Here is a 23,083-nt window from a genome sequence, read left to right on the forward strand (position 1 = left end):
TATTACGACTAATTTAAATTCGTGTTAGTAAAGTTCATTTAATAGGAAATATATTTTATCAAAAATTTCTCAAATCTCAAAATTCAAACCCAATACCTCTTGTTAAAGGTGGAAGATTCTATCTATCTCACAGTATTTCTCGGTGATTCAAATGTGAATGATGAGGACTTTTGGTGGATGAACAAATGTGTCATATGCTTTAACACTTCAATCTACTTCTTTCAAGTGTTTCTACCTGCATTTTCTCTTTTGTGCTTTTTAAGGATAAAATCTTACTCTAATGAGCAATATGATTATGTCAAAGAAATTGTTCACAACAAATAAAAGAGATTGAAAACTAACATTTTTAATGAGGCTCACTGAATTTAAATGGCAGCTTTCTATTTCACGTTTATCTATCAAAAATTTAATAGAAAAAGGTCAAAATTGTCCTTGGACTAGTCAAAATAGGATAAGTTTACCCTCTGTTAAAAGTTGGTGGCATTAATATCCCTGTTGTGACCAAAAGGGCACATTTTACTTTTACCCTTTCCGACTAATGACCCCCTTTTAATTCTATTTTTTAAATTCAAAATTACGTTTTCCTTTTTTTAATTGTCACATGTCATAACAGAGTGCATAGTTGTCTTATTTCATATAGTTCTGGGAAAATTTTGACTTTTTATTACTTTCTTATTTTTAAATTCTGAATTTAAGCCCTAATTAAAATATCACATATCATAAAACCCTCCCTCTTTAACCAGATCCCCTTTCCTCTCTTACTGTTATAAAGATTTTATCTACAATTAAAATTCATATGCCTACAATATATAAACTCTTTTTCTCTTAATTCAACTCCCCTTCTCCCCCTCTCTGCCAATACCAACAGCCCTTTTGAGGAATTGGATGTGCCAACAGAAAACAAGTAAAATTAGCACCATGTGGCAAAAAGATGTCCCACAGAAATCATGGAGATGATAGTAAAGAAAACAAGCATCGGAGACTATATACAGATGACTGCTATTTGCATGTCATGGAGATCAATGCTTGCTAATGAGCATGTCACGCCATCCGATCTCGAAGCCCCTTGGATTTTGCAACTCAAAGATTGTGAACATAATGATGATAGATGATTTAACTTCTATTACTTGTCTAATGGTTATAAATACTCTAAAGTAGCTTAAGGAGTAGAATGCCAATTCTAATGATTGGTTGGTTCTTATAGTTTGGCTTATCTTAATCGTGACATGTTTTTTTATTCTAACATTGATGTCAAACTTTCTTTACTGAAACACTTCCAACCTTCCCATATTTTGAGCATGATAATATCTCATTACGGTATTTTGGTTCAAGTATTTTCAATCTCGGATAATCCAACCAAAAATGATCATATACCACCTAATTTTTACAATCCAGCATAAGTCTTCCTCGAAGTTGTTTACCCGGAAAATGGATAACAATTAAATTTGTACGTGATTTTAAGGATACGTGATATATAGCTTGGTACAAATAGAGAAAATATACATATTTGGTATCGAAATTAGCTATTAAACGAAATAAATGCAAACCGAATGAATCAATCGGCCTAGGCCCTCAAGTCTGATCACCCTCAAACTAAATGGAGGGTAAACTAATACAAGAACATAATAACTGAATATTAGGAACCAGAAGAAAGGCAGTATCTTGCTTTTTTATTGTATATATTCCTCTTTCTACAAATGATCAGACCCTCTTTATATAGCAGGAAAGTTCTATTCTTAATATAATTTCTAAATACAGCAAGAAATCCCATGATAGACTAATTAATTGACCTTTCCTTGATATACGTCGGGATTTTCACCGAGATTCTCGTCTAATTACGGATATTCCGGCTTTCTATTTTTTGGCTCGATAAGCTTTCTTCGATCTTGATCGGTCTCTATTTTGCTCGATCTCGATATTTGATCGATCTCTGGGTCACGGACTCGACAACCTCACTTCGCATTATGTCTCGATATTCATGAGGTTGAACTTTGCACAGTCATGTTCTACTCTCGATAAGTCACGTGAAAGACAGGCTCGATTTTGACCGTATACAGATAGTCCCCTCGTTTCTTGGAAAGAAGATGGCGAGAAACGATATGAATTTACGAACTCCAACTAGATGGGTAATGACGTCAACGACGAGCCCGATTATGAGGTATGTGACAAAATGTCTTGTCGGTCCAGTTACCGAGGCATTAAATGCATGTCAGCTTTGGCCACTGTCAGTTCTGAATCGCCATCACTAGGCTATAAGTATTCAAACTTTCGCACTCAAAAGCTCTTTCTACTCTTGCTTCTTCATCAGAAAGAATCCCTTTGCTCCACAATTCTTACACCAAAATTTCTAGAACTCTAATCAAACCGCATATCATCCTAATTCTCTTTTCCTTTGCTCATAAATGGTGAAAACTTCCAAAACCGTACCTCAAAAGGAAGTTGTTTCTTCATTACGGCCCGTCAGTGGTGAGGTTACGGCGGAACCTCACCCTGAGGAATTAGTTCCGGTAGGGTGCCGGACCGTTACTGATTTTAGGGTCGAGAAGGCCTCTTTGGTAGCGGGCCGATATGAACCGGTCTTGAGGTACATATCTACTATCACTGAAAAACTCCTCCCTAGGGTTAAACATGAATGCAACTGGGTCGATAAGCATGTGGTTGTTCCTTCGCCCGATGAATCGATCACTACCTTCATGGAGGGGTTTCTAAGTGTTTACACTTATCCCTTTACATTGGGTCCCTTAGATCCTATCATTATTGGCTTTTGTAAAAGGTATGATGTGACCCTCGGCCAAATCCACCCCTCTTTCTGGAGAATAGTGATTCTCCTCCGATTTTTTTGTAAGCAAAATCGAGGGATGTCCCTTTACCCTCGACCACCTTGTGTGCCTCTATAGTCCCTGACTCTATCGAGTGGAGTTGATTAAGCTTGCTCGCCGAGCCAATAAGGCTGCATTCTCGAGTATAGATGAAGGTCGGGCCCGAGGTTGGATGTGTCGATTTGTTCGAGTAAGGACTTCGGATCTGATCCCTGCTAAATACATGCCATTTCCCGAGAAATAGAACATGAAACGTAAGTAGCACTTTTCTTAGAAGGTTTTAATCTCGTTGCTTTTCTTCTTATTTCTTTTTATTGATATTTTCTGGCATTGCTACTGTGGCCCAGATGCCGGACCCGATTTCGAATCTTAGAAAATGGGTCGAAGGCCTCGTGTTACAAAGGCCGTACTCAGAGCATGCTTGGATGGAGTTGTCGAAGGGTCGATGGGAGGCCCGTAACCATGGTGAGTTTCCTTCTTAGAACGGTGGTCGTTCAGGCTTTTCTTCGATCTTACTCATCTTTTTCTTTTGCAGGCCTCGGAAAGGATGTTGCAATGAGGCCCCCGTCTGGTGACGAAGAAGTCCTTCCACCTGCTCCGAAGCAGGCCAAAGAGAAGAAGAGAAAAGGGCTCCGAATTCCTCGGGCTCGGAAAAGAAAAAATCGGCGAGGAAGTCTCACAAGCCCAAGGGGACCACCGGTGTTATGTCTTCGAAATTAATCAGTCGATTAAGGGACGAGCCCGAAGAAGGAAAAGAGGAAGATAATCCCCAATTAATGGCCTGCGTACGGGCTGGTACTTCAATACCATAGTCCTCCGATCTGGCAGAGGTCGAAGAGGGAGCTTTGGCTATAGTTCCTGAACCAAAATAGGAAGAGGCCACTCCGTCCCAAGCTGAGATAGTCGAGAGAGAGATCGGGGGTGATGCTTCCCTGGCAGCAAAGGATGTCTCGAGGGAAGAACTCGGAGTGATCGATATTTCTGGATCACCTCAGATTTCGGATGCTATGATCCATGAGGCCAATGTTTTGGAAGGCCGTTCTTACGAAGGTAGTCACAGGGCTACCGATATCCAAGGCTTTTTGGATGGGTTTGAGTCTGGTGCTTTGGAGGATGCCACCGGGTTTGGTGATTTATCGATACTGAAAAAGTACCGTCACCGAGTGCTACCGGTTCTTCATCGAGCCCAAAACCGGTGGACCGATTCCCTCCCCCAAGGGTTAGTCCCGACCGTAGGCGGAATATAGTGCTTTCTATCCCGGCAGATGTCCTTATTTTCTCTTCTTCCATGGGGATTGCTATCTACCTTCGATCCTTGGTGACCGAGGAAGACCAAGCCGTGATGAACGCGGTGGGAGAAACTTGTCTTTTCAATGAGGCCCAACATGATCTGAATTGGGTAACTTCAAAGGTTTCTTCATTATTTCTTTTAAACTCAGAGTTGTAGGTAATTCTAACATCTTCTCCTTTATTTGCAGGCTTCCGTGTTGCATCACGAGGCTTTCCTCCGAATCCGAGAGGAGCATGAGGCTGAGGTTTGGAACCTCACTGAGAAAAGTGATACCTACAAGCTTTTCAGTGAGAAGCTTCAGGTCGACTTAGTGACAACTCGGGATGAGCATGCCGAGATGGTCGAGCAGGTATTCCGAGTTCTTCACGATAGTGAAGATGAATTGGAGATGACTACTAATGATTTGATTCTGCAGTTTCGACAGAGGCTCGAACAAATCGGACGGCTCCAGACGCAGGCAGATGCGATACAGGCCGAGGTAGAAGAATTAAAAAAGAACATGGACATCCTAGCCTCGAAAAAGGAGACTGTCCAAGCCCAATTGGAGTTGACCTAGACCCAGCTTCGGGCTACAAAAGCAAAGGCCTCGGTGCAGGTCTAAAGGATCAAGGAGCTTCAGTCTCGGTTGGATTTGGCCATTTCTGACAAGGCAAGCTTGGCCAACGATCTCGAAGCGGCCAAATCCGTGGTGACCGTGGCCAAATCCGAGATGGTTGTGGCCAACATAAACATTGATGCTAAAGTGGCCCAGTTTAGGGTCGATGTTGAGGCCATTCAGGCCAAGGCCAAGGACATGGTGGATCATGCAAAATGGCAAGCTCGAAGGGAAGCTCTCGAGGGAGTTAATGCCCAGGGATTCGATATTATGGCCGAAATTGAAAGTGCCAAAGTAGATGAAACCAGGGCCCGAAGGCTGGCCTTCCTTGAGGAAGACTCCGAGAGCTCAAGTGAATTCGAAGATGGAGAAAATCCCGAGGATGGAGATGCAACCTCCGATGACGACCAAGCCACTTAGGACTTTAGGTTTTTTATTTTTCTTTTACATTTTTTCTGAGGCTATTTTTGGCCGTTGTAAATTTTTGTATTAGGCCGATTTGGCCTTTGTAAAAAATTATTGTATATGAATATAAGGTTTTTCTTTCCCTTTCAGCTCTCTTATTTTTCCTTTGTTTTTTCATTTGCATTTACAAAGGTAAAAAATGCCTTAGCATGAAGTAAGGTTGTGTTCGAGGGTTCGAACAAACCTTTTCCTTTATTGTCTTTCTAGGATAAGGCGTTAATGGATGATGTTACAAAAGTTATTTCCCGAAAACATCTTAAGTTTTGAGATTTTTGCCGAGGGTAGCCTTTAGAACCGGTTGTAAAAGAAATTTTGACCGTCTTCGGACGTCTCTGAACCGTGTTAAGTTAGCCGTAGCCTTTTTATTCGGGAGCTGTCCTTTGGGGTTGTTTTCCCATTTTATCCGGGCTTGCCTGAGATTATAGTCCCCGAGTGAGGTGGTCGTGACCTTCAGAATTCGGGGTATTGCCTATTAGGTCTTTTGCTCCAGAGGCCCGATGACTTGGGCTGTTTGAGTCGAATGGCAGTCCCCGAGTGAGGGAGCGATCATTCGTATTTCGATTATGTGTTTCCCTTGGGCTTGTTATGTTCGAAAGTACGAAGCTCTTTGATGTGTAAAGAGGAAAGTTTTTTAAAACATAAGATGATTGCAAGAATAGTATTTCTCTTTATTCTCGATCGAGACAATCATACATGCGTACATATTTTACGTCAGGGTTCGAATGATCTACATGGGCATGAATCGTATTGACCGTTTGGCCCTAACAATAAATCCTATCTATCGAGACCCTCCCTTTATGAAGTATTCTCCTAGCTAGAGTTTTCTATTCGAAGATAAATGTATATCCGAGGGTAGCTCCCCAGTATTCGAGGTTGATTGCAAAGTTGGATTGATCTTCGGTGCCGATTCATAATCGGGCTTGATTTTAAGTTAGCACGATTCATCTTCTCCTCATTAAAAACCTTGCCGAAAAAACCCATTTGGGATAAAAATCGGTCTGAGGGAAAAAGAGTGTGACACGTGCTTTCAGACCTAAAGACTTATCGCCGTTTCTTGTCGACCACCTGCATGTGTTATTTTGAAAATAGAAAAGTAACTGAAGAAGAGCGTACCTTAGCAGTAGTACCGTTTTAGGTGAGATATGCTCCAATTGTTTGGTAGTTGTTCCCCATTCATCGTTTCGAGCTTGTAGGACCCTTTTTCGGTGATCTCGAGAATTTGGTACGGTCCTTCCCAATTCGGACTCAATTTTCCTTCATTAGGATTTCAAGTGTTGAGGGTGACTTCCCTTAGCACTAAGTCCCCGATATTAAAATATCGAAGTTTAGTTCTTCGATTGTAGTATCTCTCGATTCGTTGCTTTTGGGAGGCTAATCAGATGAGGGCGGTTTCACACCTTCCATCCAATAGTTCCAAGCTCGTATTCATGGCCTCGTTATTTGATTCCTTTGTTATATATCAGAATTGGATACTTGGCTCTCCGACCGGTATGAGAATGGAGTTGCGCCGATGCTGGACTTCGAGGTCGTGCGGTATGCCCAAAGAACTTCAGGTAGAATTTCCTTCCACTTTCCTTTGGCGTTGGTCAGCCTCTTCTTAAAAATTTGGATGATGGTTTTGTTGGTTGATTTGGCTTGCCCATTTCCGCTGGGATGATAAGGTGTTGATAGGATTCTTTTGATCTTGTGATCCTCGAGAAATTTGGTTACTTTTCTGCCGATGAACTGTGTTCCATTATCACACACAATTTCGGATGGTATCCCGAATCGACATATGATGTGGTCCCAAATGAAGTCAATGACTTCCTTCTCCCTAACTTTCTCGAAGGCCTGAGCTTCAACCCATTTAGAAAAATAGTTAGTCATAAACAAGATAAATTAAGCCTTACTTGGTGCCCATGGAAGAGGGCCAATGATGTTCATTCCCCACTTCATGAACGGCCATGGTGACAAGACCGAATGGAGTAACTCCCTGGGTTGGTGAATCATTGGTGCATGTCTTTGGCATTTGTCACATTTTCGAACAAACTCTTTCGCATCTTTCTCCATGTTGATCCAGCAATAACCGACTTTGATTACCTTTTGAACCAATGATTTGGCACCGGAATGATTTCTGCAAGTATCCTCGTGAACTTCCTTCAGAACATACTCAGTGTCTCCCGGCCCCATACATATCACTAGTGGACCATCGAACATTCTTCTGGACAAGGTTCCGTCTTCGGACAAGGTGAATCGTGTTACCTTCGTACGCATGGCACTCGATTTTTTCGGATCTGAGGGAAGCTTTCCGATTTCCAAATACTCTGTGTATTTATTTTTCCAATCCCAGGTCAAGCTTGTGGTGTTTATCTCAGCGTGACCTTCTTTGACGACTGTCCTCATGAGTCATACGACGGCCTCCGAATTGAGTTCGTTGTCTTTGATTGATGATCCTAAGTTTGCGAGGGCATTAGCCTAGCTATTCTGATCTCGAGGAACATGTTGCAAAGTCCATTCATTGAATCGGTGCAGAGTTACTTGCAATTTATCTAGGTATCTTTGCATTCGTTCTTCTCTAACTTTGAAAGTTCCGTTCACCTGATTCACTACGAGGAGGGAGTCGTATTTGGCTTCGATCACCTCCGCTCCCCAAGCTTTTGGCTAGTTAGAGACCTGTAATCATGGCCTCATATTCGGCCTCATTGTTAGTCAATTTTACAGTTGTAATAGATTGCCTAACCATATTACCCGTGGGTGGTTTCAGTACGATGTTGAGTCCAGACCCTTTTGCGTTCGAAGCATCGTTCGTGAAGAGGATCCAGATTCTCGAAGACGTACCCGATTTTGTCAATAGTTCTCTTTCGACCCCAGGTACTATGGCCGACGTGAAGTCAACCACAAAGTCTGCCAAAATTTGAGACTTAATGGTTGTACGAGGTCGATATTCAATATCATACCCGCTGATTTCTATGGCCCATTTGGCCATCCGTCCCGAAATCTCGGGTTTATGCAAAATATTTCGAAGTGCATAAGTTGTTACAACACATACGGGGTGACACTGGAAGTACGATTTTAGTTTTCTAGAGGCGCTTATCAAAGCGAGCGCCAACTTTTCTAGGTGGGTTTATCTAGTTTCGGCTTCACCTAAGGTTCGGCTAACGTAATAAATTGAAAATTACGTACCTTGTTCTTCCCAGACTAAGACTCAACTTACCGCTACTTTTGATACTGCCAAATATAAGTACATCTGTTCGTCCGCCCTCGGCGTGTGAAGCAGTGGCAAACTCGATAAGTAACGTTTAAGTTCTTCCAAGGCATGCTGGCACTCCAGTGTCCATGTGAAGTCATTTTTCTTTTTTAGTAACGAGAAAAATCGATGGCTTTTATCGGAGGACCTCGAGATAAATTGCCTCAGGGCGGCTATGCACCCAGCTAACCTCTGCACGACCTTTACGTTGTCAAATGTCGTGATGTCCTCGGTATCTTTGATCTTACTGGGGTTGATCTTGATTCCTCGGTTGGACACCATGAATCCGAGAAATTTGCTTGACCCGACCCCAAACGCGCATTTTTTGGGGTTCAGCTTCATGTTATATTTCCTCAAGATACCGAAGGTCTCCTGCAAATATTTCAAATGGCCCTTTGTTCGCAGGGACTTAACTAACATATCATCAATGTAAACTTCCATAGATTTCCCTATTTGTTCTTCGAACATCCGATTTACTAGGCATTGGTACGTGGCACCAGCAATTTTTAACCCAAATGGCATTACATTATAGCAGTAGGTTCTGTATTTGGTGATGAACGAGGTCATTTCCTGATCATCCAGGTTTATTTGTATCTGGTTATACCCGGAATAGGCATTGCAAAAATTGAGGATCTCGTGGCCGGCCGTGGCATCGACATGAGATCGATATTAGGCAAAGGAAAAGAATCTTTGGGACATGCTTTATTTAGGTCTTTGTAATATATGCATATTCTAAGTTTGTTTCCTTTTTTAGGAACTACCACTATGTTTGCTAACCATTCAAGGTATTTTACTTCCCGGATGGACCCTATTTTAAGGAATTTGGTGATCTCGTTTTTGATGAAGGTGTATTTGATCTCGGACTGGGGTTTTCTTTTCTGCTTCACCGGATGAAACTTCGAGTTCAAACTTAGTTTATGGGTGGTGATTTCCGCTGGGATCCCTGTCATGTCGAGATGGGACCAATCAAAACAATCCATGTTAGCTATAAGAAATTGAATAAGCTTTTCCTGAGCTCGAGATTTAACCCCGTGCCCAGGTATACCTTTCGTTCGGGGAGATGTTCGATTAGTATGATTTGCTGTAGCTCTTCAACTGTTGATTTGGTAGCGTCTAAGTCATCGGGGACTATGAAGGATCGAGGGACCCCGTAATCATCATCTTCGTCAGTCCCCTGCTTCTCTAGTCGGGTCGAGGCCGGCGTTTGTGATTGCTATTTGGCCTCCTGTTTTCCCTTTGAATTTGACCCCTTCAATGATGAGAGTGACGACATCAGAATCACTTCTTCAATGGCAAACATTTCTTTTGCGACGGGTTGCTTCCCATAGATTATTTGGATTCCCTTGGGTGTTGGGAATTTTAGAACTTGGTGAAGGGTCGAGGGCACTGCTCTCATGTTGTGGATCCATGGTCTCCCGAACAGGGCGACCTCATGTCACCCTCGATCACATGGAACATCGTCTCTTGGATGGTCCCGGCCACGTTCACTGGCAAAGTTATCTCGCCCTTAGTAGTTTCACATGCCATATTGAATCTGTTTAGTACTAGGGCCGCGTGCACAATTTGGTCTTGTATGCCGAGTTGTTCTACGACCCTCGATCGAATGATGTTGGCAGAACTACCTGGATCAATCAACACACGTTTAACTCGAGTTTTATTCATGAGTACAGAAATTACCAGTGTATCATTATATGGATGTATGATTCCCTCTACGTCTTTATCGTTGAAGGATAAAGTTCCTTCTGGTGTGTAATCTCGAGCCCGTTTTTCCCTTGCGATTGATACTTTGGTGCGTTTTATCATCGGACCCTGAGGAACATCGACCCCTCCAATGATCATATGAATGACGTGTTAGGGCTCGTCTTGTTCACTCTGTTTATTGGAATCCCTGTTTCTGAAATGATTCTTAGCTCTGTCGCTCAGAAATTCTTGAAGATGCCCGTTATTGAATAACCGGGCTACTTCTTCTCTCAATTATCGACAATCCTTCGTTCTATGGCCATGTGTACCGTGATATTTGCATATCTGGTTGGGATCCCTTTGTACAGGATCAGTTTGTAAAGGCCGAGGCCATTTAATATCTTTGATGCGTCCGATAGCCGATACGGTGGCGGATGCATCGGCATTGAAGTTATATCCCGACAACCGTGGTGCTTCTTTAGGTCCGGTATGTCTGTAGAAACCGTTCCTGCTCATGAACCCTCGAGAGCTTTGGCCTCGATCATTTCTCCTTTCATTTCGCATAGGGTTGCGCCCAGGTTTGTTGCCACTATACTCTCCATTATACGGCTGATATCGATCCATGTTCGACCTAGTTTCTCGATTGATATCCCTCTTAGTTCTATCGATGGATATGATATGATAAATTGACTCGGGTGGAGCCCCGAGTTGGTCATCTTCGACCCTGATCTTTGATTGATACCGATTATGGACATCGGTCCAAGTGACAGCCGGGTATTCTATCAAATTTTGCTTCAACTGCTGCGAAGCCACCGAACTTCTAATGTTGAGTCCTTGGGTGAAAGCTTGAACTGCCCAATCGTTGGCGACTGGTGGTAGGTCTATTCGTTCCATTTGGAATCGGGACACGAATTCTCTAAGCATTTCATTGTCCTTTTGTCTTACCTTGAAAAAGTTCGATTTTCTGGTTTCAACCTTGATGGCTCCGGCGTGTGCCTTTACGAAAGAATATGTGAGCATAGCGAAAGAATCAATAGAGTTAGGTGGTAAATTATGGTACCATATCATCGCACCCTTTGACAGGGTCTCCCCAAATATTTTCAGCAATACATACTCAATCTCGTCGCCTTCCAAGTTGTTCCCTTTGATAGCACACGTATAAGAGGTTACACGCTCATTTGGATTGGTCGTTCCATTGTACTTTGGTATTTCAGGCATACAAAATGTTTTAGGGATCGGTTTTGGGGCCACGCTCGGAGGAAAAGGCTTTTGCACGAACTTCTTTGAATCTAGTCCCTTCAGTATCGTGGGTTCCCCAGGGATTTGATCTACCATGGAATTATAGGTTTCGACCTTTTTATCGTTTGCTTCGATCTTCTTTTCCCCTGACTCTATTCGTTTTGTCAATTCCTCGAGCATTTTTATGATTTCAGGGTTAGTCCCCGATTCTTGTTTATTTGATCTTACCACGGCTGGCCCCGTTCTGTGGGTGACTTCTTGATGTGGATCGGGCTCAGCCCTGTTAGGTGCCTTGGTTTGTCTCTACAACTGAGCTATCGCCACCTGTTGAGCTTACAGTATTTCGAAGATCATTCGTAGGCTGATCCTGTCTTCTCCGATATTTTGGGTATTTCGAGTTGTGGATCGGGTCCCACCATGGACGCTGTTTTCGAGACCGACATGCCGGTTCGCGTCAATGGCCACATGTGAATTAACGTCGATTGGATCCACGACCCGAATCCCAACGGGGTCAGCGGGTGACCTTCCATCACCGGGTGTCACGTTGTTATTCTCACCTTGATAGCCAGATCCGTTGTCGATATGCACGGGGAGTAATTGGGAGATCGTCATCTTTAGCCTGAAATCAAAGACACTTCAAAGAGCAAGTGTAAAATTGTATGTTTTATAGAGATTTGTACCAAATAACTACTATTATCCTTATCTCCACGGTGGACGCCAAACTGTTTACCCGAAAAATGGATAACAATTGAATTTGTGTGTTGTTTTAAGGATACATGATATATAGCTTGGTACAAATAGAGAAAATATACATATTTGGTATCGAAATTAGTTATTAATAAATGCAAACCGAATGAATCAATCGGCCTAGGCCCTCAAGTCTGATCACTCTCAAACTGAATGAAGGGTAAACTAATACAAGAACAAAATGACTGAATATTGGGAACCAGAAGAAAGGCAGTATCTTGCTCTTTTATTATATATATCCCTCTTTCTACAAATGATCAGATCCCCTTTATATAGTAGGGAAGTCCTATTCTTAATATAATTTCTAAATATAGTAAGAAATCCCATGATAGATTAATTAATTGGCCTCTCCTTGATATGCGCCGAGATTTCCATCGAGATTCTCGCCTAATTGCCGATATTCCGGCTTTCTATTTTTTGGCTCGATAAGCTTTCCTCGATCTTGATCGGTCTCTTTTTTGCTCGATCTCGACCTTTGATCGGTCTCTGGGTCACGGACTCGACAACCTCACTTCGTATTCTGTCTCGATATTCACGAGGTTGAATTTTGCACAGTCATGTTCTACTCTCGATAAGTCACGTGAAAGACGCTTTTGACCGTATACAAAAGTATTAAGCTATTTTGGTAAACAAGAATAAAACTAATCCATAAGAGGCAAAAATTAATCTCTTTAACTAGGTATAACAGTATGAGAGGGGAAGAAGTCTGGTAAAAGGGATTGGGAGAAGGGGAGGAGGGGGCGATAGTATGACCTGTGGCATTTTAAATAGTGTTTAAAAAAGATTCAGAATTTAAAAATAAGAGAATGGAAAAAGGTCAAAATTGCGAGAACTCTACGAAATAGGATAATTATGCCCTTTGCTATGACACATGGCAATTAACAATGGGGAAATGTAATTTTGAATTTAAAAAATAGAATAAAAGGGGTTCGTGAGTCGGGAAGGGAAAAAATGTGCTATTGTGGTTGTTAGTCCCGCCAATATTGCTGTATTTATAAATAATAATTCTGCAAAATATAAGTTATCATAATGAAACAGTAATTAATTCGAGCCCACTGAATTCACAGTGTTTCCTTAAGGAATTTAATCCCCTCCTAGTACCCAAGGTTATGGATTATTTCCTCCCAGGATAGAACGAACCACACACTAGTGTAGCGGTACTTCAAACCCCAGTGTTTCAGCGAATACAAAGTTCGGTAGCAAATCACACTTATAGTTGCTTTGTTTGAAGTTAAAACAATACAGAACGAAGGAGTAGAAACTCAGAAAATCGTATGGAAATGCTGAGAGGAAGGAGTGCAATGTATAGCCAAAGTTGAGCGTTTTTCAGTTTTGTTGGTGTTTTCGTTTTTCATTCGTATCTTTCTTCAACTGCTGCACATAGATATAGCAGCCAGCTTTGAAGATGAACGACCCTCCACCCTCCATGGTGGAGCATGCACTAGCTTGTTTGTGGAGCAAGCACTTGGCCATGGTGGGAAGAGCATTAGGCGGCTGCTATTGCAGCTGGTGGTCAATACACGGATTGAAACATATCCGTTACAAATGCGGATAATCTTACGTTAATATTTACTATTAACAAATAAATTTGGTCCAAAAAATTAATCAATCAATTGTCCGAAGCCGAAGCCGAGCCGAGCGACGACGACGGCGACGGCGCGAGGCTTGCTTTCTTCTTAACTCTTTAAGAGCTACAAGAAGAGTAATTATATATATATACCCACTAAAAATCTTTTCCTCTTCCAATATGGGACAATGTTTCATTGTCAAGAGGGGAAAACTTAAAATTCTACTCAAAAAATTTCATTTTCCCTTCATTTCTCATTCACCCTCATTTTAATATTATTTCATCTTAAATAACAAAAATCTCAACAATGGTCACGAGAGCGGCATTAATGCTACCAACTATTAATGGAGAGTAAACTTATCCTATTTAGTCGAAGGACAGTTCGTCCATTTCCGAAAATCTAAAACCTTATTTGGTTTAAGTCTATAGAAGTCTACTTTTTATATATATATATATTATTAACTCCATCGAAGGATATTCATATTTTCTTAAATATGTGCAACTTATAATCTTAAAAAATAATAAAATTATCTTTTATAATAGATAAAGATAACTTAATAGTCTAAAAAATATTTACCCTGATTGTATATAATTAACCTAATCACCTTACCTGTTGGCCTTTCCCAAAATAAAAATTCAATACAACCTTTCCAATTTTAAATTGACATCAGAACCGACTTTTGCAGTAATAGTATGGGGGGGAGAGAGAATCCAAGGAACTTTCACATGTATTTCACTCATTGGGTACTGAAATACAGAGACCAAAGCCAGAACAAAGTCGTTAAAATACGTGGACGCTTTCCATACTGAATATCCTATAAAAACGACATTTGTCCATCTTTATCACCACTATTTCGGTCCCTTTTTTAGAAAAAAAGTGTCTAAAATATCTTGAAAGTGCTAGAAATGGAAGATAGTTTGACTGATATTCCAAACTTGAACGTCTCTAGCTCTGGAGATCAAGAAGTGGAAGAACAAATTCAAGAAAATGTTGGAGAAGTCAGCGAAGAGAATAAAGATAGCAAAGGAAAAGAAGAAGGTGGGCTTATTAATCATTTAATTTCCAACATAATGAGCCCTAGAGCAGGAGATGAAGAAGTTGAAGAACAAATTCAAGAAAATGTTGGAGAAATCAGTGAAGAGAGAAAAGACAGCAAAGAAGGTGGGATTATTAATAATTTCATTTCCAACTTAATGAGCCCTAGAGCAGGGGATGCTAGCAACAAAGGAAAAAATAATTTCTTTGATGTTAAAGATGAGGATAATAACAAGGAAGATAGAGCTTCTGAGCAAAGTGGTAATAATTATGGCAGTGGAAGTGGAGGGATAATCAACAATTTCATCTCCAATATTTTTCATCCAACTGAAAATGCTGTTGAGATCAACCAAGAAAACAGCAGTAGAGAAGGACAAAAAGGTGGGGTGGTTCAAGAAAATGAAACTGCAAGTGTTTTAGATAATATTGTTTCCCACTTGCCAACTCCTCTTGCAGGTATGTTCATATTTTCATCTCATTTTTTGGTCTTGATTATAGTGTTTAATTTTAAAGAATTGTCAGCGTAATTATGTAACTTCGAGAACAAGGCAAGCAACCTGCTATAACAAGTTATTTTTGACTGATATTATAAAAATTTGCCTACATTTAACACTATATCTATCAAACTTAAATCCTCTATGTATTTGGACTGACAGTATAAAGATTCAAATGAGTTATTTTTTTTTGTTTGTTTGTTTGAGAGCAGATGATGCAGTTCCGGCAACAGATGAGGCTTCAATACTGATTCATTCAATTGTTCATGACTAGGGGAGATATAGTGTTTCCTATGTACTAAAAATTAGGCAACAAAAGACGGTGCTGAAGATCATTTAGTCAAATGTTCAGTTCCATTCGTGTGGAGAAGAATGTGGTGTATATACGTTTTTACTTTTTGTGTAAGTTTTGATCTGCAATCTCATTGATATTTGTGGTTGTTAGTGCTGAGAAGAGATCAGAAATGAGTCAATGACTGCTCCTTTGTCTTTTTATTTTGTTCTCTATATATATACTAGTAAGGATAGCACGGGCCCAATAATAATATGCTCGGGAGTAGAGCTAAAGTTAATTAAGCTAAAAGAGATCAATTGCACCTATTTAGGAAACTCGGTAATGAAAATTCAGTTTTAGTAGTCTATAAATATCAAAATTGCAAGTGAAGATACACGCATAAATACAAAATATTCAGCAAAAGTCCACTCTTGTAAAGAGCTAACCATATCAACAAAACCGAATAATCTGCGAGCTACAAATGTAGAGCAGTACCACTAAGTCCCAGATAACAGCTGAAGATATAATAAAGGAAGAAAATTTCAACACGACAATGCCTAAGGAAGCAGAAGAATAGAGTTTCAACAAGGAAGGATCATGTTTTCTGATTTAGTCTATTAATCAACACTTGTTGTTCATATTTTCGAATTCTACACTATTGTAAAGTTAGTAGCTATTTCATATTTGATACAATTGATTTAGATCATTTCATCTACTTATGAGAATCAAGAATGCTATTTCAAATTTTCTTTGATTTCAATGTTTAACAGGTCAACCAACTCTTAAACAGTGATAACAAATTCATCAGTCACTTGAAAGTTGAAGCAAAGAAGAAATCAGAGGATGAAGCAGAAGGAAGACAGAGAAAAAGGCAATCTGTTGGACATTACCTGTACTCCGTCATAAGTTATCAGAAGATGCGTTGAAACTCTTTGGCCTTTAGCTTCTGTCTGAAAATGTAGCTTTGACAAACACACAAATATTATACAAATAAAAAATCAAGGTAGCTAAATCGGAAGGAAAAGTGACCACTTTTCTTATCTGTTTATTTGCACTTTTAATATAGTCTAGCTTGTCGTTGTCCATGTATAGCCCGTCGCACAATGACATAGTTTGTATAACATAAACTTTAAAGTATTTACTGATGCTCAGTAATAAATACTTCAACTAAGGAAAAAAACTTATTTATCAATATTTTAGTGGTAAGAATTGTGTTTAAACACTGTCAAAGATTTTTATAACTGAACTAAAATTAAAAATATGTAAATGATACATGTGTAATTCTTTTGTTAAATAGTAAGAATAGACATCAGTAGTGTAAAATAGAACACTATGTGATAAACGTAGTAAAATTTTGGAAACGTACATGCATCCTAATTATAAGATATCGCTACACAATATCTAGAGGCCGCTCCAATATCCAAAAAGTAATACCAATTGCCGTCTCAAACATAGACACACACTATCGACAACTATTTACGCAAAAAAATGTGGAACACTTTGTTAAGGCGGCCAACTATCTAAACCTTGTTAAAAGATCAGTACGATCTGTCAAAATGTCTTTGTACATCGCATACCATCTGAGCGGACATCATTGGCTCGACAAACTGTACAAATAAAATATTCATTTTGAGAAAATTAGTAGATGGTAAAATATGGTATTTGAATTTCTAACCTTGACTGTGGCTTTGGTAGAGTACTTGGTTCCCTTTTTCGTTTCTTAGTTCCTTTCACATCACTCAGGAGTATTGGCTCTTCTTCCATAGTTCCCTCGGCATCAGTCATAGATGTTGACTCTTCTGGTAGAAACATGGTTGGTTTTTCAGTGTATGATAAAAGGACCAGAGAACTTGCATTTTTGTCTGGTGTTCTGGATGATGACCTTTGTAGCTGAACTCTGAATAGTTTATCTGCAAGTTGTCGATTGATATGGGCAACAGGGAATAACTCGTTCTGCAAAGAGATAGTAAAAACAATGGATATGTCAAAGCTTACGTTTATGTGTTAAGCGTGAGAGCATTATATTAGCTTTGTTGGCTTATGTCAACTGTAGCATTGTATGTGTATGTACCTTAACAGTGATGATATCATATATTTGTTCAGCTCTCATTGACAACATTCTTTCGCCCAAGCCTTCAGACACTGTTGTTGTAGTTGTGCCAGTTTCGTCTGTTTTAGTTGAGGTACAATTGATGGCACACAATATCAAATACTGTCAATGCATCATCTTATTAGTAGCATTTGTTACCTTGGAATTAACATTCCTTGCAGCCTGTAGTTTATGCATTGAATCTCTCTTTTTATTTTGCTCCGAATAAAATGATTACATTCAGAACAACCTAGCAGATAAAATCGTTGAAAATGGTCAGGTAGCGAAATTTCTCCTTCGACGTAAAAAATTTCCGCCTGCAAAATATAAATGATAAAATAAGTCGTTAGCTTTATGTTTATAACATAATTAGTGGAACATGCTAACTCATCAATTGTTAATTGCATATAACTTTCAGCAATCAAATAATACAAAGTTGCATAGTTAGTAAAACCTCATGAGAAGTGTGTTGTGACAGTAAAATGTAAAAATTAGTTAACTAATTTTATGTAAAACTAAGTTGAAAACTATTCTGCTTGATATTAGAATAGATTTCTTTGAATCAACGGCCTCTTTCACAAATATTAACATGACATAGGATACAAATAGGATGTGATATAGTGACCAAACTTTTAAAAAAATATTTCAGAATAAATTTAATTGTGAAGCGAACAATATATAACTTTAATGTAAGAGTTTATTCTAGAAGTTTATACTCTAATATTATTTAAACTATATTATTACTGAGACAACACGAACAGTAGAATATTAGAATATATTGAACAGTTATCCACATTATATAAAACATACGCAATTGCGTAGTGCAGTGTGGCAGTTTTTGGTATTTTCTTGAACTCACAGTGGAGGTTTGCATAGCGATAGTTGAAACAGATAATATTTCATCGTCAACAACTACAAGATTAAGTGATGAAGCTGATTCCGTTGAACTCTTCATTGTGTATTCGATTAGCATTTGTTTATTCTCATTTGCCCTGTAATTCGCACGGGAAATCTCAGACAATTGCTTTTTCACAGAAGTAACAATAGTTAAATAATGAATGATATGGTACATTTTAAGCACAATTTGTATTGTACCAATTCCGTAATTCAGTTGCTTGCACATACAGGGGATTGATTAAGTCGAGTTGTATCTTGTTGCCAAACGGAAAACTGTGTATGCAAATTTTGTTAATAAATAACAGGGAAGCATTATCCATGTGTAGAAACAGGAATTTCATAAGCTTGCCACCATGGTATTTTTTGGTAGCTATATGTATCGCGACAATAACAGGGTATTCTTGTAGTTGCCTTACTTGTCTCAGTAACTCAGTTCCTTCATTGCTTGCCAAGTCTTCCCATATAGTGAAGAAAAGAGGTTTCTTCCTGTTATATTTATAAGTGTCAGCTAGAGATTTTATTATGTAATAGAAGATTAAATGACTCACTTGTTGTCCATAACTATGGCCTCTTGAAATCTCTTAGTCTGATCAGCGGTGTATTGCATTACCCCACAGTTTGCCACCATAGCTAATAGATCTATTGTTATAAACAGAAAATAAATATTTGCATTCACCATGAGTTCCAAGCAATTAAGTTGTTATAAGGCATAGGGCAACACCGCAAGGCTGTTGTTCAAGATCGAGGAACGAAAATGTACTCAGTCTCGACGGAGGAGGTAACAGTGCCTCATTTTTATTATTCTTTGGAATAGACTCCACAATAGTGAATCTGTCGACGACCCATTCAAACTGGTTGATATGTAGTGAATAAGGCTGCGTATTTCTAACTTTTGCAGTTGAAATGAGATACGTCTCAAAAAGTTTGAACAAGTTATCACATCGTCTAATGTCGTCACCATAGAGTATTACACCAATTTGTTCCTCCTACAATGTTATTAAGAACAATAATGCAGTAATTATTGGAAGAGTACAAGTGAGAAGATGTTATGTTACAATTATAGTTGTAACCTGACTTACGTTTTCATCCTGGACAATTATTGTCTGAAAACGAACTCGCTGATCTCTGCTGTCTCGCGGCCGAAATTTGTCTACAGTCTGGACTTTGCAAGTCCATTCTGTAGTTAGTGGTATGATTTCACTGATACTAAGTCTTTGTTCTATTTTATCAATATAACCTGCATATTGATATCCGTAAAATTGCAAGAACAAACTATCCCACATTACAAATATGAGGCAGCAAATAAAGAAAACAAAAAAGAAGTAGATATAAAATTCATGAGAGAAATTCAATATTAATTACAACCCAGTTGGAGAAAGACTGTTATTCCATGAAATACATTGCAAGTATGAGTACAAAGAAAGCTTCCACTCTGATGGGGATTTCATTTTAGCAGGGAAACTATTTCTACCTTGTACTTGTAAATTTTTTAAAAGTTATTTCCGCTCTGCTCTAGTTCTGTATCACTTACTCGTATAACATTTGAATATATTCATACTCCACTTGCACATTGGGATAGTTGCAAGCAAAGACACATTATATGCTTTTACACAATGAGCTCAGAATTCGCATTTTCTGATAAAAAAAAAAAGACAATGAGCTCAGGATGACCTCCAAATCATTTTTCGTCAATGAACATAAATCTCAGCTTTCTACCTGCTCTTTTCATAAACTAAACAAAACTTAGCTTGGTAGAGAAATCCCAGAGCAAGCATATCAATACCCTTTCTTCTTCATACATAAGAAAAACTTAATATTTAAATTATCCATCAAAAAAGTTTGCATACCAGTATGTTCAACATTGCTATTTTAAACTTTTATAACATTGAAGAATTTTGTCAAACACCTAAACAACAAAAATCATTGATACTCAATAAAAATACAGATAAAGATGAATGAAAGAGATGTTTGAAGTGATACCCACCATAAAATAAGATCGATGGAAGAAAACACAATTCAAACTTAAGATCAAGAGGAGATAGACAACAGATGTTTTGGAGATGGCATTGGAGACGTGTTAATTCTCCCAGAAGTGTTAGATTGAGATGAAAAACCAAGACATAACCCTGGTTAAAGAGAATGAAGCCACTAAGCATACACTCGGCAATATATACAGGAACCTCAAATAAGCATAAACATGAGAAACAACAAATTTGACACTTTTAACATCTCCAATAACTTATACAGTGTAACAAAGAAGAGAATTAGCAAACTTAATGTTTACCGTGTGAGAGATTAAGATGAATCAAATAGATGGTAGAATAGATACCCACAGAAAAAATACAATTGACGGAAGGAAACACACTGAAGTGCAAATTTGACAACAAGAGGAAAGACGGAGAGCACATATGTTCTGGATTTTTCTTAGTTCCAGATCTTCACGGTTGTTCGAGATTTAGCCGAGAAACCAGCAGTGCTTCCACGCGTTAAAATTGAAACTCCACGTGTTAGCTGTGAAAGTTTTGAAATGACAGAAGTATCCTCACATTAATTTTAATTTCTTTGTTCCTTTTTTTGATTGTTACGAGTTGAATATAGGTAATTACATTTGAGTTAGCAAGTGAATGATGTGTAGCTTATGTATATTCTTAATCTATTGCTGACTGCACTATAAGGACCCTATAGCCAATCATCCTAAGGTGCCCTATACCATACATTTATATGATATTTTCTATTATATTATCCTAATGATGTCCACTTCAAGTAATCAAACCTTTTTGAATTGTAGATTTATCAATATACTGGGGAGGAGCCACTTAACCACTCAAACAGTACCAAATGAAAAAAGAGAGGAAAAGAAAGAAAGCTGCTGCATTATTGAATTTTGTGAGGACCCTCTATAATAAACAATGTTATCGATAACTCCAGCTATAAAATGTAAGCCTATAACTTATGACAAATTACATAACTGATCTGTTTTCCTCTTTCTTTTTCTTTCCCTTATGCTTTTCTGAAATGGCTTATTTGTTGTTTATGGGTATCCAATTGTATTAGCTTTAACAGGTGAATGATGCTAATCTTATTGTAGAAAATTCCACTGGAAATCTGGTCCAGGCACAGTTTATACAGTTGGATAATGTTACCAGCAGCTTAAGAAGTTCTACGTTGAGGCGCATGTACGAATTTCACCCAAACAAGCTCCCAAATATTGGCTCATATTTCGAGTGTCTGTTCCGCCTATTGGCCGAATACTTATTTTGTTTCTAAAGCATCGCAAAAATTAGTTGAATTTCAGGCTTAGCAATGGAAAAAAGCCAAAGAAATTGGTTTAAAAATTAGGTAAAGCATATAAAAAGAACAATACACAACAACAACCATAAATCACATCAATTTTAAACCCTTTTTCCGAAAAATAACCAGCTTACGGTACAACAAAATATAAAACAAAGACAAAGAACAGTAGGAAGTGCAAACTAACCAACTCAGTTGTGGAAGCAAAGAGGATGTACACAGGGAGAGCGGAGCAGATTAATCACTTTAAGATTGAATATCAAACGAAAACCCCAAAGATCTGATCTTTTTGCAGAAGAAGAAAAAATAGTGAAGAAAGTGAAACCACTAAACCTGCAGAAGAAAAAACAGAAGCAGAGGAAAGCAAAGCAGCGAAGATAAAATTGAGATGTAACAAAATTTGAAGCGGTGCTTTCTACGTGGCAAATTAGAAACGTGGCAGCAGCAGTTGAAATGTCAAAAATGCCCCTCTGCCAGGCAGGCATGTTGACGGAGAGCTCCTTGCTTTCCCTCTTATTAGATAGTAGTAATATAGCGTCAACATTTACCCAGTTACTGTTTTTCCCCGCAATACAATCTCTATAGGTTGCAAGACCCTTTGGTCATTTGGTTACCGAAATTAGAATTTTAATCTCAATATTTGGGATTTATTTAGAGTATTAATTAAAAGCGACATAAAATTTGTATGAAAATCTTAATATTAGCTATGATGTGGGATTATAATCCAGAAATTCGAAGCAAACGACCCCTTAAATTTTGTCCCTTCCTTTCTACATTCTACATGCATTTTTCGTTTTGTCTTTGATCTCAAGGGTTCTCAGTGCTAAAAAGAAAAGCAGTTCAGAAGCGAAGGAAATATCAGGTCACACTACTAGTGACATTTGTCCCCCCTTCTCATTACTATTTAGTCAATTCAAAGAATGACATCAAATGGATCAATATATTTCTTTTAAGGATCTTGTCTGCGTGTTTGGTTCGTATACGTGTAACATGTCATTTTAGATTAAAATTTATAGTTCAAGTTTTGCACATCAGGGGCAAACAAATCAGAATTCGTAACTTCAATTTCTTTCCTAGAGACTTGGGAAAGAGAATAAACACACAAAAAAGGATCAGGAAAGGAAAGAGAAATTTAGGGTGAAATGATTAACACTATAATTACAATGAGTGAAGATTAAGCTTCCAAAACATAATATATGGTACGTTCATAATGGATTTAACGCCAAATTAAAGTATAGAGTAATTCTGGATCCCCTGATGCCGACTTATTGGAAGAACTTTTGAGAAAGACATATATGCTTTAGCATGCTAGTAATACTTTTTACGCCATTTTCTATTTTCTATTTTTTATTTATTTTTCCACAAAAGTCCAC

The 23,083-nt window shown here is 38.7% G+C and overlaps 3 protein-coding genes across 12 annotated transcripts; 1 reads left to right on the top strand and 2 right to left on the bottom strand.

Moving 5' to 3' along the window:
* Positions 1 to 10,370: 10,370 nt before the first annotated feature.
* On the bottom strand, positions 10,371 to 11,495 carry LOC104090778 (uncharacterized). Its single transcript, XM_070180498.1, has one exon. The coding sequence runs from the start codon at positions 11,493 to 11,495 to the stop codon at positions 10,371 to 10,373; it is 1,125 nt and encodes a 374-aa protein (XP_070036599.1).
* A 2,962-nt stretch (positions 11,496 to 14,457) lies between these two features.
* LOC104090777 (uncharacterized) lies at positions 14,458 to 16,364 on the top strand. 3 transcript variants are annotated; one of them, XR_684992.4, is made up of 3 exons: positions 14,461 to 15,121; positions 15,372 to 15,561; positions 16,204 to 16,364. XR_684992.4 is itself a non-coding variant. In XM_009595958.4 (2 exons), exons 1-2 carry the CDS (start codon positions 14,536 to 14,538, stop codon positions 16,224 to 16,226), a joined length of 609 nt encoding a protein of 202 aa, XP_009594253.1. In that variant the 5' UTR covers positions 14,458 to 14,535; the 3' UTR covers positions 16,227 to 16,364. The 3 variants fall into 3 exon arrangements, 2 of the variants coding, with proteins under 2 accessions (XP_009594253.1, XP_009594252.1); XM_009595958.4 differs by lacking the exon at positions 15,372 to 15,561 and having other exon boundaries at positions 14,458 to 15,121; XM_009595957.4 differs by lacking the exon at positions 16,204 to 16,364 and having other exon boundaries at positions 15,372 to 15,603.
* On the bottom strand, positions 16,204 to 22,220 carry LOC108944190 (uncharacterized). 8 transcript variants are annotated; one of them, XM_070181657.1, is made up of 6 exons: positions 21,898 to 22,082; positions 18,968 to 19,656; positions 18,618 to 18,905; positions 18,382 to 18,514; positions 17,505 to 17,839; positions 16,204 to 17,386 (listed from the first exon to the last, which is right to left on the bottom strand). In XM_070181657.1, exons 2-5 carry the CDS (start codon positions 19,096 to 19,098, stop codon positions 17,678 to 17,680), a joined length of 714 nt encoding a protein of 237 aa, XP_070037758.1. In that variant the 5' UTR covers positions 19,099 to 19,656; positions 21,898 to 22,082; the 3' UTR covers positions 16,204 to 17,386; positions 17,505 to 17,677. The 8 variants fall into 8 exon arrangements, 6 of the variants coding, with proteins under 6 accessions (XP_070037758.1, XP_070037757.1, XP_070037759.1 ...); XM_070181656.1 differs by having other exon boundaries at positions 18,968 to 20,054; XM_070181658.1 differs by having other exon boundaries at positions 18,968 to 19,405; positions 19,499 to 22,082.
* Positions 22,221 to 23,083: the final 863 nt, after the last annotated feature.

This window comes from Nicotiana tomentosiformis, chromosome 7, assembly GCF_000390325.3.
Source record: "Nicotiana tomentosiformis chromosome 7, ASM39032v3, whole genome shotgun sequence".
NCBI classification, from domain to species: Eukaryota; Viridiplantae; Streptophyta; class Magnoliopsida; order Solanales; family Solanaceae; genus Nicotiana; species Nicotiana tomentosiformis.